The 18,099-nt window shown below is 44.4% G+C and overlaps 1 protein-coding gene across 1 annotated transcript in view; it reads left to right on the forward strand.

The window, feature by feature from the left end:
* Window positions 1-18,099, forward strand: part of FAM135B (family with sequence similarity 135 member B) — a 172,915-nt gene that overhangs the window by 38,971 nt on the left and 115,845 nt on the right. Inside the window, exon 2 of the mRNA XM_059901473.1 lies at window positions 1,229-1,308. Within this exon, the coding sequence (XP_059757456.1) occupies window positions 1,229-1,308 (80 nt within the window). The remainder of the gene's footprint in view (window positions 1-1,228; window positions 1,309-18,099) is intronic.

The raw sequence follows: 18,099 nt of genomic DNA on the forward strand, positions 1-18,099 counted from the left end.
AAAAAGAAAATGCAGAAAACTCACCATCATGTCTTTCCTTGGACCTTGAGGTCCCTAGACTGTTTGCTTTCTTTTTCACCTTTAAGAATCTTCTTTTGTTTGTTTTCTATATACTGTCTAGAGTTTTTAGTTATACTTAGTGGAGATAGAAAAAAGTATGTCTACTCCATTTTTCCTGGAAGCAGAAGTCATGACAAGTCCCTTTTTTTTTTTAAATCCTCATTCTACCTATACAAGAACAAGTTCAGAGAAGTTGTGTGATGTACTCAAAGTCACACAGCTCTCAAATGATGTCACCCACGCTACATGAGTGCCGTGCCAGTGCTCTTTGCTCTACATCTCCTTGGATCACCATATACACATAGACATGTCAACAGAAACATTCTCCAAGTGCATTCACAATGCAGCAGAGTCCATAGCAAAATAGCTCCCAGCTGTGAGTTCAATGAGCCATGAGAGACTGATGTGTTCATGGTCTATTTTACTTCTATTTCACTTTGTTTTATTCGCATTCTATTACACAATGGGTTTGAAATCATTGGAAGGGGAGAACAATTATGAGGCCAGAAATGTTCCCAAGTGCTTGCAAACAAAAGGATCATTGATTACAAAGCACAGAACTTCAAAAAGTGCTTCTGCACATGTGGCAAAAGAAGACAGATGAGAGACTTAGCTGACAGTGTGAGAACCTGCACGATATTCTGAAATGACCGAATCTGTAAATGCAGGTGACATAATAAAAACAAAGGCACAGAAATACACTGGTAAAAATGTTTGTCAATATCCCCAGGATTAGCAGTTCAGCTGCCATGTTTCTAAAGGAAATGTTTGTCTGTGCTGCAACATGATAGCAATTCAATTTGTGTATGGATTGTCCACCATGCATTAAACTTCCTATTTTTCTGTAAAATGGACTTTTCTGACTGAAGAAAAATCACACCCCTAATGTACCTGTGCCATATGACCTATCTTTTCCTTTTTCCTATTTCCGTCACTACCAACCTCTTACGTGTTTCATATGATCTCAGGTGTCTTCAGCTTGGCCCATCCCATCCCTTTCCCACTATGCTAACAAAATAAATCTCTCTTTGATGCTAGATGATCATGCATGTCGTCCAGAAATTTTCCTGGTTCCCTACAATCTTCAGGATTAAGTCTAGGTATTTTTAGCAGCAGCCAACAATAAGAAATCTGATATTCAGCAGCCTGTCCTCTGTTCTTTTCTTAGGTATTATCAGATCCGAGTGACCTTGAAGGTGTCCTCAAGGATCCCCCACAGACTGAGTGCCTCCATCCTTGGGCAGACAGGTGAGCAGGAGGATGGCAGCGGGGTACTTGTTCCCCACTGGGAAGCCTTCATTCGTCACTGCAAGCCAGGGCTTAGCAGAGTGCTAGATACATAAAGGCACTCAGTAAATCATTGTTGAATGTTGAATGAGTGGGTTTTGGAAATGGAGACCCACTGTTGCTTTGGCCATGTGTGTACGTTATTGCAAGGGGGACCTGGCTGAAGGAAAAAACAAACAAACAAACACTCTCCCAGGAGCAGCTGGCATCTGAGGATAAACCTGGCTGTGGAGGTTGGCTAAAGTCAAGTCAGGGAGGAAGAGGAAGGGAAATGGCATCCAGCAGATAGGTAAGAAGAAACCTGTTGTTTAAGAGAATTTGACAATCATCTAGGTATAGGGGACTGAGTCAGCAGGCAGGTGTGGTAGCACTTTCTGTGCACAGCAAGGAGTCAATGCAACACTCCTAGGGAAGAAGGATTGCCAAGAACAATCCAGGTTCTAACCTTGGAGAAGCTGGAGTATTAGTAGGTATCCAGGGCTCCCAGCAGGTTCAGTGTAATAGTGTTGAGTCTGAAATATAGAACTTACTACATAAAAAATAAGGCTAGGCATCAAGATTATATTATAGCAGAAATATTTTCATTAGTAAATTTGGGAGAATGTATAGATCAGCCAGACCTGAAGAAGAAGAAGAAACACTTTGGGATGGAAGAGGAAGTATGGAGATAAAAAGACAGAACTAGGTAAAATCTGCTTAACTTTCACTGTACAAGGTAGCCAAGAACATTATAGAAATCAAATCCAGCAGAGTAAGAGTTCCACTCATAGCTACACTTCCAAAAATTTATCTGGAGTTGCCCTGGCAATTAGACCACCCCATTGTTGACAATGATATTATGGTGAGTAAAACTGCATGCAGTTGAATAACCACAAAGTGGGAGTGTAGATGTGGTGACCTGTTTAGCTCCACCTGGGAGGAGGAGTGGGAGATTCGGGGCAGAGTAGGCTACTTGGACCATGCAAGAGACAATCAGGGGAGGCCAATGGTTTATGGGCAACAGGTTGACTCAAGCCTGTGATACAGAAAGAGAAAGATACTGGAGCCCACCGGCTCCTCCCCTGACTCTGGAAAGAGTTAAGCATTAAGTAGTAGTCAAGTCTCCACATTTCCAAGGAGGTCCTTCTCTTCCACTCTTCACTCTACTCCTCTCTCCAGGGAATAAATCAGGCATCTAAGACTGGTGGTCACTCCCTCTCCTATGTGCATTCAGGACGCCTGCAGTTCCCCACTGTACTACCACCTGTGTCATGCCCCTTCCCCAACCCAGCTTCTGCCAGGAGAAGGTTCATGGAGGTGAATGAGACAGTAGATTTGAACCCAAATCTTGCAGGAACTAGTCGTGTGATCCCAGGCGTTAACAACTTGAGCTTCATTTCCTCACCTGAAACATGAGGACAAATATCCATCCTCTGTAGGGCTTTGTCTTAGACATTATAGCTCTAATTTTGTTTATTTGGGTCCTCTCTCTTTTCTTCTTGGTGAGCCTGGCCAGAGGTTTGTCAGTTTTGTTTACCCTTTCAAAGAACCAGTTCTTGGTTTTACCGATTCTTTTTCTGCTGTTTTTTAAATCTCTATTTATTTCCTCTCTGATCTTTATTATCTCTTTCCTTCTGCTGACTTTAGGTTTTGTTTGTTCTTCTTTTTCTAATTCTTTTAGGTGATGGGTTAGGTTGTGTATTTGAGATTCTTCTTGTTTCTTAAAGAAGGCTTGTATCACTATGAACTTTCCTCTAAGAACTGCTTTTGCTGCAACCCATAGATTTTATATGGTTGTGTGTCTTGGAGATTATAAATGAAAAGGGCGTTTTATATTTTACAGAGATTATTAAGGTAAATGTCCCAGGTCAGGAACTGGCACAAAGTAAGTGTCCAATCAGTCTGACGTGTGAGTGGTCACCTGATCAGGGGTTTGAGGCTGGGTTCTGGTCTCAGGGACAAGGCTGGACCTGGAAGTCAGGTGGGGCAGATGCCCAGCTGACTTGATGGATGCCATCCCCAGGTCCCCGACAAAGAACTCTGCTTCTTCTCGTGACTGTGTAGCTCAAGAGCTCAGTCCCCGTCTCTGGCTGAGCTGTCTCTTGGAGCTGAGAGGCCCAGCTGTGAGGATCAGAGGACTGCCAGGCGTCCAACAGCTGGCAGAGCCCAGCAAGCAGCTTGGGGAAAGGAGGACTCCTCCTGGTGCTGCACAGAGACAAAAAAAAAAGAAAAATGAAATGCAGTTTGGGGACAACAAGGCTATTTTCTTCTTTGGTCTAGTTTGACATGGGGATAATTGTGGTCCACTTGGTAGGCCCTTGAGTTGACATGAGTATGGTATTTAGAACAGAAGGCCCACATGGAGGTCAGCAGTAATTACAGTAGGGATGGCCCCATGGGTGAGGAATAGATAGTGTTTGCGATTTCTTCCTCACGGTGAATTTTCCAATTTTAGTGTTTTCAGTTAGACATTGCCTCGTTACAAAGCACTCCGAAGCTTAGTGGCTCAAAACAACAATTTATTCTTGATGTTTTGAGTTGGCTGGGCTCAGCCAGGTCATTTGTGCACTGCTTTCAGCTGGGATCTCAGTGGAGGACAGATTACCCACGATCATAACATCAGACGTGTCTTCACACACATCTGATCCCTCGGTTGAGGTGGCTGAACCGCCTAAGGGAACGGTCCAGCTGTCTCCAGTTGGGTGTCCAACTTCTTCTATGGTAGCTCAGGTCACCAAGGGAAAGAAAGTGGAAGATTCCAGGTCTCTTAAGGGCTAGGCTGGGAAATGGCACAGGATCTGTCCTCCACATTCCACTGGTCAAGGCCAATTGCAAGGCCAGTCCAGCTTCAAGGCAGGAGTGGAATATTCTCCAACCCTTCATGGAGCAACTTCTGTATGTACAGCAAAGGGAGAATGTTTCAGCAGTCATATTTACATCCAATCACCCAGACATATTTCCCATTACCTGCATGTAGTTCTCAGTAAAAAAGAAAAAAATATATATGTTTAGTCGAGTACTGATATATTGAGAAATCACCAGAAGGAGTCAAAACACTTGATGTCTTTGACACTTATTAGTTGAGTGATCTTATTGGGACAAATCATTTAATTTGTGTTTTTGGTTGCATTTATCTCTAAAACAGAAATGGGAAAAGCTTTCTCTGTCTAAAGAGGCAGAATTCAGGAGTGGTGGAGGCCACACATTCCGAACTTTCTGGGTTCAAATCCTGCTTCCGAGTCTTCTCAGCCATGTGGATTTAGGAAAGTTATTTTAGCCAATTTGGATTTTTGAGTTCTTCACCTATAAAGTGGGGCTGGTAGGAGGTCACTACCTCATAGGTTTATGTTAAGGTTTTTTTTTTTTTTTTTTTTAAAGGAATTCCTTTATTTTTATTTTTTATTTTTATTTATTTATTTATTTATTTATTTATGGCTGCGTTGGGTCTTCGTTGCTGTGCGAGGGCTTTCTCTAGTTGCGGCAAGCGGGGGCCACTCTTCATTGCGGTGTGCGGGCCTCTCACTGTCGCGGCCTCTCCCGTTGCGGAGCACAGGCTCCAGATGCTCAGGCTCAGTAGTTGTGGCTCACGGGCCCAGTTGCTCCGCGGCATGTGGGATCTTCCCAGACCAGGGCTCGAACCCGTGTCCCCTGCATTGGCAGGCAGATTCTCAACCACTGCGCCACCAGGGAAGCCCGATAGTTCCTTCTTGTCTGAGGTAGTGACATATCTTGTAGAATAGACTAGAACAGGCTCTGAGCTTGCACTAGGTAAGAGCAGTCCTCCCCGGGGCATTCTAGAAAGATCTCCACATTACAGAAGGGACATGTGTGTGAACAGATGACTATACCCCAACTGTAACAGTGCATCACATCTGCTCATGGCACTTGGTGCCGGGCATAAAGGGAGCTACTTCTCTGTAGATGTGGAAGAGTGGGTGATTCAGGCCAGTGGTCAGTACGACTCTAAAGGCCACTGGGTCTTGGTCATCACCCAAAATAGAAAAGTATAAATTGTAGGTGATCCTCTAATGGTTCACTGACACCAGGATATCCCTGGGCTGTTCCAAAACTTTTCAGATTCCTCCTATAAGCCAAAGTCCTGGGTGCCAAGAGATACAGAGATGAATGATGGTCAATGAAAATATAAGGGTTAAGGTATTCCAGGAAGAGAAACCAGAAGTAAGAAACTTTAAAACGTTTGTGATTCTCCTTGCTTCAAAGGCTTACATTTTGTGGGTCTCACAGATTTGTTCTCTCTTTTCTTCTGAGTTCAGGGTTACAGGTAATTGGCATGTCTGCACCTGTGAATGAATGTTACGGATACTTAGCCTTGGCTATTTCCTTCCACCAAAATGATGCTATTTAATAGATTTTGCAGTTCTTCCTACCTGGAGATGTTAAAAAAAATATTATTTTCCCTTAGAGGGATGATCACTTAAGGGAAAATAGGGGGAGGGGGAGGGATACTGCTTAAGCCGATTGAGGCTGTGCTAGGTGATTCGGCACAAACAGGCATCTGCTAGTCACCGCTCATCAAAGCAGGAGAAAGGGTGAGCAGTAAATTGTGGAAACGTGTAAAAATTGCCATGATTAGTTTTAGTAATGTTTTGAGAGGTAATTTCCCTTTCCATTAAGCAGAAGCTTTTAAGAGTTTCACCGTGTTAAGGGGTGGGGAGAGACATTTATTCTTCAAATGAATCAAACTAACTTCTTTTCAGGGTCCATTAAAGTACCCCTACTTATCAAATATGCTTGTTTTCATGGCGGATATTAAGCAGGTAGAACACTCCAGCTCCCAGGCTCTGTGTGCCCACCTGGGGCCGGAGGAGAGTGCCGCTCAGGGCTGTCAGGAAGGATGTGCCTGGGTGAGCCCAGGCCTGAAGGATGCTCTCCCCTCTGCTGCTCGCAGCGGTCCCCTGAGAGACACCGAAGCCAGGGCCCCTCACCTTGGACTCCCAGTGCAAGCTGGGAATCTGCTCTGCCAGCTGGTCCGGTGACCCAGCTCCCCGGGGGTCCAAGTCAGAATTGTTGCCTATCCTTTGTCCTTGAGATGAAATCTTAAAGTCTGCTTGACCTCCAAGGTTCTCCTTTGGGAAGCTCTCTTCAGTCTCTTGTACCATGGTTCATGCCTCTCTGCCTCTGCTTTTGCTTTTAATGCCTATCCCTCCCTTCCTCACCCTTTCACCCCGCTAGCCCACTAGGCTGGCAGAAAGGATTTATGCCGGTTCTCCGAGGGTGATCCCTTGCCCCTGGCAGAATTGCTCATGCCCTGTCTGAACATCCTCTTCACTACCTGTACACACACAGCACGTGCCCCTCACCCATTTGTGTGCTTCTCCCGCCCCTTTGCTCTCAGTACCTGCACCTGGGACTTTGCTTTGGAGGCCTGCCCCAGGCTCCCGGAAGCACTCTGCCCAAGATCTGAACTTGCCTGGGAGTTTGAAGCCCACCGTCCCCCACCCCCTCCCCCCCCAACCCCTGCCATGAACCAGTGATTATTAGCGCAGGGATACAGAAGCCCATCTCCTGTCTCACGATGGGACAGACTGAGATGTAGCTCACCCTCCAGAGCCCCCTGCCGGATCAGGCTGGCGCTGCCTTCTTGGGGACCTTTGCTGAAATGCACCCTTGCCTGTCTTCCTTCCTTTCCCTGCCCTGTGTCCCCACGTCCCAGGTGGTCTCACTGGGCACACCTGTGCTAAACCACCTGCACACAGGTCCTCTCCTCTGGATCTGCTCTTTATCATCTGTATCCAGAAACCATCATATAGGAGGTGTGGTGTGAAGTTAGCCAGACCTGCGTTCACCTGGGTTCCTTGTGACCCTGAGCCAGTAACCTTTGGGTTTAGTCCCCTATAGAAATGACCCTGAAGGGCTGTTTTGGGGATCAGTTAAAGTACTGTATATGGGTAGTGAATGGACTTCCTGTCGCATTGGGACATGTACACCTGCATGTACATGTACACCTGCATGTACACCTACACATCAAAGCGTGACTTCCTTGATCACCCTCCTGCCACATATTTCAAGGATGGTCCCCTAATCTATCCCACATTTAATGCACTTTCTGTGGGGATACTTACACAGCATCAAATCCCAGATTCTAAAGCCGGCTGTGTATGAGGCACAGTTGACCCAGAGCTTGATGGCTGACCCTGCTGTCCTGGAGCTCAAGGACTGGGGTGGGGAACCCCGGGGCGAGTGACAAGGGCTCAGGAGGAGGGAGGCCCTGGGCGCCCAGGGCTCAGGACAGCCTTCCCTGGAAGGCCTGACTGCTGTCTTCCTGAGTCTGTCTTCTGTGAGCACACCTGACCTCCAGGTGTCCCGACTGTAGGTCCAGGTCGTCAGTGCAAATCTCTCTGTGCTCAGAAAGTGAGCAGAGTCCCGCCATCGGGTCTTCACAGCCTCAGCTGCCCTGCCGTCGGCACACCTGCCCTGGTGCTTCCCTCCACGCTGAGCAAGGCTCCTGGGCCCCCTGCCTGCTCTTCACTAGACAGCAGCACCACCAGCATGCACCTGCACAGCAAAGCTGCACCTGGGGAACCGCATTTCAGGGAAACACACCTAGAGAAAAAGGCGAGGGAGAGCACAGGCTCCCGGAAGCATAGGCCAGAGAAGATACACACACATCAGAGCCGCTTCCCTTGCGGATGGGAGAGAACAGTCTTTATCTCTAGGGCACTACACACAGGCTCCAGAACCAGGCGGCTGAGTGCCAGTCACTCTGGGTGACCTTGGGCTTGTTTCTAACCTTGCTGTGCCTCATGTTCCTTCTCTGTAACATGGGAATAATGATAACAATAACAATAATAATAGTAATAATAATAATACCTTCTTCATAGGGTTGTAAGAATTTAAAATATTAATGCACATAAGCACGTAGAGGGGAGCCTGACATCCTAAGCCCTCAATAAATCCTGGCTATTTTTAGTTTTATTACAAAAGCCAGAATGAGCAGACCTGGGTGAAATTTACATGAACTGAAATGTTAGTCCTGATGGGTTTTGCTCATTCAGTAAAATGTTTCTTGGGTGCCTCCCATGTGTCTGGCACTGTTTCTGGAACTCTTGAGCCCCCAGATGCCCAGCTACAGATGTTTTCTTCAGAAGCAGTGAACTTCCCATCGCTGGAGGTTTCAAGCAGAAGTTTTCACATGGTACGAGACAGTGGCCAATGAAAAGAACATTGTATGAGAGTGTACATATAGGCAGAGTCATTCTAGTTTTTTTTTAAATGAAGAGACATTATTATGGTTATTATTATTATTATCATTATCATTATTATATACTTAGGGATATAAATTAATCCTCAATGTGGAAGTTGATGCTTACATTTACACACCAAAGTGCTGGTCATGTTGCTTTATTCAGTTCTGGCTCCCTGGTGCCTGCCAGAGTACCTGGGGCACAGCTGGCTTCACAGGCTTGTTTACTGCATTAGTGAATACAAGACCAGAGGGCAGAGCTTGGGCCAGAATGAAAGGAAGAGGGAGGCTGAATCCCATATAGCAAGCTTTTGAAGGCTCAGCGAACAGGTTGTTTTGTGGGGAAGCACTTCAGTGGGAAAGGATGCTGTTTTGAGTTCTCAACAATCAAATAGTTGTTAAAAAAAAAAAAGCTGATGATTATTTAGAAAAAAGCAAAGTATCCAAAAGAGGCAGGCTAACTTCTTCCTGATTTGGCCAAGTGGTCACAGACAATCTAAGAATGGACCATGCTGTGTGGAATTTGGAGTAACAACACGGAAGGTGTCCAGGAAGTGGTGGGGAGAGCTGTTCAGGACCCCCTCAAACCACAGCAGAGTTTCTCCCAATGTGGTGCAAGGACCTCCCCTCACAGGACACCCTAGGGACTAGCAAGCAGCCAGTTTCTTGATCCCTCCTCCCATGCCTCCTAAGTCAGACTCTAAGAGCGAGACGAGATATACCTGGATAAAATACCAAAGAGGAAATTCACACAGGGACGCACAAGAACAGAACCTTGGAATTCTGTAATTGCAGCTAATAAGCTGATGCTAACGATGGATAATTGGATGATTTAGTCTTCTCCCCTCAGTGACTTACAGTTACAGTAAGAGATTCTGCAGTCTTAACACTTTCATGTAAAAGACAGGTCCCTGAGGATGGTCCTATGTGGCAGAGTGTCTTTATTCCCGATCTGCTGACAGGTGCGTTTTTATCCAGTGCCTCTGGAAAACAGTGCAGTCATGAAATGAAAAGAAATATTTTCTTCTGAGCTGGCTGAGGTTGATAATAGTAACTGCCATAAACTGCAGAAAGCCTGCTCCTGTTTTGTCCAAACTCTCCTGGATATTTACCCTGACTTGGGCATAAGCTCTTTTTTCACTGTGAGGAATGATAAAGTCTATCTTGTCCAATATTCTCACATGTAAAATGAGGGAGTCTGCATCCCCATTCACATGTGGATTTTTTTTAATTTAAGGGAGCACACAGAGGAAGGGTCAGGTGTATCAGAACCTTTGGAATAGAGGGAAGAGGAACATATTTAAGGGTAAAAGTCCTGCTATTAGAGATTCTGTACTCCCCACACTGGGCGCCAGAGCCATTTCAAAACCGCTATCAAGTCTTGCTCTTGCCTTTTTATAGAGTGTCTTTGATTCATGGTGCTATTTATGTGCGCCCAGTAAAAAGTGAGGAAAATATTACTTGAGGCTTCACTCAGAGCAAAATTCCCCGACAGCTGCCCAATGATTTGAACAAGATCCATTTTAAAGCAGAGTAGGGTTGTCCTGGAGAGTGGGGTTACTGGATCAGGCTTTCTCGCAGATTGGCTTTCCATGCATCTATCAAATAACCCTTTCTTTCTAAGGACAGCCCAAGATAAGAGGATGGATTTATGTTAAAACTGCTCATGCTGGAAAATTAACAGAAAATTCCTGTTACCTTTACATATCCGTAGGGTATTTGGACAGTTACAGAAACAGGATTTCCCACTTTGTCTTGGTAGCTAATTCTGAAGATCCCAAGGAGAGGCTGTGAGGGAACACATAATCTCTGAAGAGCATGGCTTTTACTCAGAATGTTCTTGAAAGAAAAGCATGAGAGTTTTGTTTCTTTTTATTCCATTAACTTGTTTTGTAATAATACATCCACTTTAAGTAGACAATGATTTTTAAAAGGCTTTACTTAGCGTGACCCAGCAGGCACATATTCTCAGGGAAACTTGGTAATATAGATGCACAGAGCCATCCAGCCTGAGAATTTTCAAAAACAATTTATTTTACTGCAGTATAGTTGATTTACACTGTTGTTAATTCCTGCTGTTCAGCAAAGTGATTCAGTTATACATACCTATACATTCTTTTTCATATTCTTTTCCATTATGGTTTATGCCAGGATATTGACTATAGTTCCCTGTGCCGTGCAGTAGGACCTTGTTGTTTATCCAATCTCTATATAATAGTTTGCATCTGCTAACCCCACATTCCCAATCCATCCCTTCCCCACCTCACCTCCCCCTTGGCAACCACTGGTCTGTTCTCCATGTCTGTGAATCTGTTTTGTAGATAAGTTCATTCGTGTCGTATTTTAGATTCCACATGTAAGCGATATCATATGGTATTTGTCTTTCTCTGTCTGACTTACTTCACTTAGCATGATCATCTCTAGGTCCATCCATGTTGCTGCACATAAACCTTAGAAGTTTTCAGTCCATATCCAATGCACTGATCTTTCTCCATGACCTGCATCACCTTCACACAAAAGCCAGGGTGGTGCTTTTTACAGATAATGTGGATTATGTTGGACCGCTACTGAAGGTCTTCTAATGATGATGATGATGATGACACAGAATGCTTAATATACACCAGGCACTGTTCTATAGTCTTTGCATATATTAAATTTTCTCACTTCTTACAACTCCCTAGGGTAGGTGCTATTATTATCCCCACTTTATAGATGAAGGTACTGATGTGCACATCTGGGAAGAGGCGGGGTTAGGGTCCCATTCAGGCAGTCTGGCTCTTAACTACTGCATCACATTGCTTCTTACAGACCTTCGAACAAAATACAAAGTCCTTAGCAGGTCCTGATGGGCCCCTGTATGGTCTGATCCTTGACTTTCTCCTTAAACTCATCTTCTGCCTTCTTCCGCATCACTCTTACTCTTCCTTGAATCACCAAGCTCATTCCCGGCTCAGAGCTTTTGAACTTAGGGGGTCCTTCCACTGTGAAGTGGGTCGTTCCTCTCGCAGTCTACACCTTGCTTGTTTTCTCAGTGAATCCTGGTCAGGTCTCTGCTCAGATGTCACCTCCTCAGAGAGGCTTCTTGCCCAGTTATTTAAAAAAAAAAATAGATTTCCTGTTATAACAATTTCTTATTCTGCTTTATTTTTCTTCGTACCACTTCAGCTCATTTTATTACATATGTATTTATTGTCTGTGTCTCCTCTAAAATTTGATAATAATGCTACTTTCAGTAAATCATCACTGAGGGTTTTCTATGTGCCACGAAATAGAATATTTCAAATATGTTATGTATTTTATGTGTATGGATTTACTTTATCATCACGCGTTCCCTAAGTGATAAGTTACAGGAATAGGTCCCATTGTATAGAAGAGGAAATTTAGGCATGGAGAGCTCACGGACTGGCTCAAGGCCTCCCAGGAGAAGAGGAAATTTAGGCATGGAGAGCTCACGGACTGGCTCAAGGCCTCCCAGGTAGTGAGTCTTGCAGTGAGGATTGAACCCCAGTGAGGCGGGCTCCAGAGTCTGGCAGGTCCCTCCTCCACCCGCAGTGCTAAGGACGGACTTGTGCTGAATGTCAGCTGGAGGAATAAATCAGCTGTGCTGATAAATGGCCCTGCTACCCACCTGGCTCTGCAAGATGGGCCAGAATTACTCCTTGAACCCCTTCACCAGCGCCCCCTCCACACTGCATCAAATTTCAAGTCCTATCAATTGGGACTTTCTCCCCCTCCTCGGGTCCTTCGGGTCCTCTCCAAGCCCACTGACATCACTCTGGTCAGGCTCAGTCTTCTTTCCTGGGCTCAGCCTCCTCTCCAGCCTCACTCGCTTCACGCTCCAGCCCTCATCACTCCCATGGACACTGTAGTAGCAAAATCAGACCTTCAGGGGCTGCCCCGCCGGTGTCCCATGGATGTGCTTTTAGGATACTGCACGTCATCCCAACTTTACTATTTAAATATTTTCAAGCTTTTTTAAAAGAGGCAATGAACCACATGTTCATGCCATTGTTTCAATGAGTGTTTACACATGGAAGACCCATCGAAGAGCACAAAATGGCATCTACAGTCTGTCTGGGTTCAACCCTGGTTCCACATCTTTGAAACTGAAACAAGTGCCCGGTGCCTCCGTTTCCACATACGAAAACGACAGCAAGAACGGAATGGCTCTCACAGGGTCCCCTTGAAGATTCAGTTCAGTGATGCAAGTCCCCTACCAGCAGTAGTAGTGTTCAAATATCAGCTCCTCTCCTCCTCATCCATCCCCATCCTCAACTTGTGCCGGCGTTGCCTGTTCTCTGTGCCCATGTTTCAACTGTGCACCGTTGCGGGACTGACTTAGCAGATGTACCTGTCTTTAATCCGGCCTGGCAGGCACAGAGCTGATCACATGACACTGTGCCCACAGGCACCCCTCGTAGCACCGTGGCCAGGGGCCTGGCTGCCAGGTGGGGCTGCTGAGTCACTCAGCACAGGGTTGTGGTGTGACATGAGAACAGACCGCATCCCAGGTCATGATAATCTGGTTGTGTGTGATTTCAGCACTGCTCCAGCTCCCCATGCTTCACAGTTGGCTTTAATATGCATGAGGAAGACCATGTGCTCAATATAATTAGAGACAGAGCTTGGAAACTAAAATTGATCCCGAACTTTTCTTGCGGAATCAATTTTAGAACTCTTGAGCAACATCAAGGCAAATGGAGATCATGGGGGGATTAAAATAAAAACAGCACCAAAGACAATGTTAGGGGGGTGGGTAGGAGCAACCAAGTATTTATCACACAGATACAAACAATGGTTATTGGAAATGTTCAATATCTTGTGCAATCAGAAAAAAAAGCTTATCTAAGCCTTTGTAGCTCCTTTTTCAATCCTGCATGTCAGTCATAGCTTGACATGGTTTCTGGTTTCATGGATTTTCTTTAGCACATGTTATACACTTGAAATACATAAGCTATATTATATTAACAAAATCATGCTTACATATGTTACCGACTTGCCTTCTGTGTAAGATTGAGTGGAGGGGATTGGGGCCAGGGGAAGATGGGGCTCCACTGCCTAAAAATAATTCAGTGTGATAAAATTCAAACATGGCTCCACACAGGAAACTCAGAGCTGGTTCCAGGGAAGATTTAAGCTGAGGTTCATTCATGCAGAGTCACCAGCAAATACTCAGAGGTTAATGTCAGCACTGGGGATAAGTTTACATGTGGAGGTTCTGTGGGTTTTGAAGAGAAGGCATCGAAGGATGGCTGGGGCCCCATGAACACCTAGGCTGAGCAGATGAAAAGAAGCTCATGAAGATGCCTGAGGAGGGGAGGGCAGCCAGAGAACTGAGAGAAAAAACAAGGATGGGATTGGATTTGAAAGAGGGAGTCTCAGTCCACAGTGCCAAACGTTTAGAGAGAGTATTTTTTTTTTCTTAATTGAAGTATAGTTGATTTACAATGTTATGTTAATTTCTGCTGTACAGCATAGTGATTCAGTATATATATATATATATATATATATATATATATATATATATATATATACGCATACATATTCTTTTTCATATTCTTTTCCATTATGGTTTATCACAGGATTCTGAATATAGTTCCCTGTGCTATACAGTAGGACCTTGTTTATCCATTCTGTATATACTAGTTTGCATCTGCTAACTGCAAAGTCCCACTCCATCCCTCCCCCACCCCCTCCTCCCCCTTGGCAACCACAAGTCTGTTCTCTATGTCTGTGAGTCTGTTTCTGTTTAGTAGGTAAGTTCATTTGTGTCACATTTTAGATTCCACGTATAAGTGGTATCATATGCTGTTTGTCTTTCTCTTTCTAACTTCATTTAGTATGATAATTAGAGAGAGGTTTTTGATACAGAGTAGGAAGCATCCAGTAGCTGGACATTTCTAAGCTTTATCTTCAAGGTCTTTGAAATAAAACTGTTCAAGTTTTCCCCTGACACACGCCCTGGCTCAGACTGGGCTATTTCCCATTTCCCTCAGGAAGTAGTTGCCTTTGCTTGTTCTGTGATACCTACCAGATGTGCTTAGCCCACCCACTCTGTCTTTTCTTGTTTATGTCCTAGTATATTACCAGATCATCACATTCCTCTTCCTATTTACACAAGCTTTTTATCTTCCACGTAAGAGTGACCTTGCTTCTTAGAATCTTCCCATATTTTATCTGAACATTCTTTGTAATTCTTACTGCTTATTACCATGTATTCATGTTGCACGTGCACTAGCGTTCCCACTAGTGTGCAGGCACCTAGAGGTAGGACATTTTATGTGTCTCCCTTTGTCTGTCCTCCCCTTTGCTTCTTTGCTCCTACTTCTCCTTTAGTACTTTTCTTGAAGTCCATTTCCGCCAGGAAGCCCCCCCTGAACTGGCTGAGTGCTGGTGCCTTTGGCTTGTGGCAGTCATCATGGTGTGTATGTACTCCTGTGAAAACCACTTGACTCCTCTCTTGGTCCCTGCAGCCTAGAACTCAGTGAAGGTGGGGACCATGCTGTTATGACTCCTTTCCATTCTTAGCGTGTGGCCCAGTACCCAATGCCTGGTATCCATCAGGGACAGCACTCATGTGCTATAGATAAGGAGACATTGCCTCTATGAAATTGTAGCCCTGAAGATTCAGTGTCGAAGCCACCGTGGGAACCTGCATGCCAGGTTCCTAGACCAGTACCCTTCCTACTAGACTAGACTGTTCTCACCTTGGAGCACAGTCTGAGAAACCCATCCCCTGGGAGCCTTTACTGTTTTGGGGTGTCAGTCTTCCTTGGGCTTGTGCATTTGAGGAGCCTGGGCAAAGGGCTTCTAACCAAAGTGATGAACCAGCCATCCTGGGATTGTAGAGTTGCATCAGGAGTTGTGAGGAACTATTGTGATCTAAATCTTTCTGGTTAGTTCACTTTCATTGAGAAAAGACTCCAAAGATCATTGCCTTGAAGTCATTGAAATAGGAACCAGAGAAAATAGACTTAAGTGCAAAATACATCAGAGTTTTAGGGCCAAAAGGAACTTTAAAGATTAAGTGGACACAAAGCACCGAGCTGATCTCCCTGTGCTATGCGGCTGCTTCCCACTAGTTATCTATTTTCCATTTGGTAGTGTATATATGTCAGTGCCACTCTCTCACTTCATCCCAGCTTACCCTTCCCCCTCCCTGTGTCCTCAAGTCCATTCTCTACGTCTGCATCTTTATTCCTGTCTTGCCTCTAGGTTCTTCATAACCATTTTTTTTTTTTTTTTAGATTCCATATATATGTGTTAGCATACAGTATTTGTTTTTCTCTTTCTGACTTACTTCACTCTAGAGGGGTGGGATAGGGAGGGTGGGAGGGAGATGCAAGAGAGAGGGGATATGGGGATATATGTATACGTATAGCTGATTCACTTTGTTATACAGCAGAAACTAACACAACATTGTAAAGCAATTATACTCCAATAAAGATGTTAAAAAAAAAAAAGAAGGTACCTGTAGGCAACATGCAAAAAATAAATTAAAAAAAAAAAAAAAAGATTAAGTGGAAACCTTACAGACCCAGAGTCATTAAATGAATTGACCGAGGTCGCTAGTCAATGGAAAAGCTGCTATTTTAATTCAAGAACTTGAAATCTAATGAACATTTTCACCATAAATGATTGTTTTTGCTCCATTATGAAAAAGGCCCTCCATCTGCAGTTTGAAGAGTCAGAAATTCATTTAAAATTCCTGAATTTTAATTTCCCCTGGGGAAGAAGAGGCCTGTTTTGTTTTTTTTTTTACTGTTTAAGTTTGAATTTATTTATTTATTTATTTATTTATATTTATTTTTAACATCTTTATTGGAGTATAATTGCTTTACAATGGTGTGTTAGTTTCTGCTTTATAACAAAGTGAATCAGTTATACATATACATATGTCCCTATATCTCTTCCTTCTTGCATCTCCCTCCCTCCCACCCTCCCTATCCCACCCCTCTAGGTGGTCACAAAGCACCCAGCTGATCTCCCTGTGCTTTGCGGTTGCTTCCCACTAGCTAGCTATTTTACGTTTGGTAGTGTATATATGTCCTGTTTTTCGTTGTTCAACCAAATGGCTCAAATGGCATGAAGCTCCTAGCATGGTAAGTGGCGCTCTTGAAGCAGTTGACTTTTTGGATTCTATACTCCCTTTTTCTGTCGACAGTGACCTAATTTTCCTTGGGAAGTGTCCCTCTTCCGTCTTCTCAGCGGTGTGGCCTATTGATTCCCAGCTCCAGGCCTGGCTTTGATGGGCTCAAGCAATCAATATATGCCTGGGTCCTGGACAAGGACTTCCAGGGAGGGACCTGTCTTCTCTCTCTAGCCTCCTGGTTATTGGGGTGCTAGGATGATAATTCTGAGATTGCTGTGCCCATGGTCCCATTGTATGAAGAGCCTTGGGATGTCTACTGAACAGTCAAAGGGATGCGGAGAAAGAGAAAGCAGAGAGGGATTCAGGGTTTTGAGTTTCATCCCTTGACCAAGGAATCAAACCATACCCGAAGCTAGAGCTACTATTGGATTGAGAAGTTTTCTTTCTTGTTGAAGACTGTTTGAACTTTCTGGCCCTTGGAACAGCTGTCTCATGAATACAGATGTCTAATAAGAATTTCCTTAATTCCTCTTAATTTAGAGTAAATGTCTTTGAAGACTAGAGTAGACAGTGTGATGTCCCATAGTCCACCTTACTTTAAGAATCACTGATTTAGTTCCGTAAGGACCTGCCAGACACAGGTTTCTCCACCAACAAGATTATCACCCCCCCAGGTTGGGGAATTTGATGTAAGTCTTGGTCGTGTCCGTATTCTTCTGCAGCACTCGGCACAAGTAGGCACCCAATAACAGTGCATTTAATGGATGAATGCACAAACTTAATTTGTTTCGCACAAGGTTCACAGGAGCTAATGGTAGAAGAGAGAATAATAAAGGAACCAACATTAATTGGCCATCTCATTAATTTGCTGCATAAGTAACACCACTCTGTCATTTTAAAAATTTCAGTATTTTATGAATTGGATTACATAAGTGATCTATGACTAAATTCTCCTTGAGCACGTTACAAATCAGGCTACAAATATTTTTTTAGCCACTATCCAAATGCGAGACCCCACCCATACCCAAAGAAACCATAGTTAACTTGCGGGTATACATTCTCTGCATTTCATTTCATGTTCTACTCACCAAGAGATAATGGGTAGATTTTTTTTTTTTCTTACTTTGATAAAGTCTGTTCACATATGCAGTTGGAGACCGAGGTGTGCGGTGGTCATCTCACACCTGCGCCTGAGAGTTGATTGTGTTCATCTCTTCCCAGGTTTGGTGACTTCATGTGGGTAGCTTGAAACTGGCCATGGAGGGGGTGGAGGACTGTTTGCACCAGGAAATCAGCAGACATTACAAATCAGTTCTGTTTGGAAGCCAGTTTTTAGACTTGTGCTGGCACGCCACTGTTCGGGGGCCATTTGTACACAATAACGCCTCAGACAACATTGCTGTGCACGCCTCCTTGTGCGAATGTGTGAGGACCTGCTCTAGATGACAAAAAGCCCCGTTGCTAAAGTATCCATCGG

Source organism: Balaenoptera ricei, chromosome 17 (genome assembly GCF_028023285.1).
Source record: "Balaenoptera ricei isolate mBalRic1 chromosome 17, mBalRic1.hap2, whole genome shotgun sequence".
Taxonomy (NCBI): domain Eukaryota; kingdom Metazoa; phylum Chordata; class Mammalia; order Artiodactyla; family Balaenopteridae; genus Balaenoptera; species Balaenoptera ricei.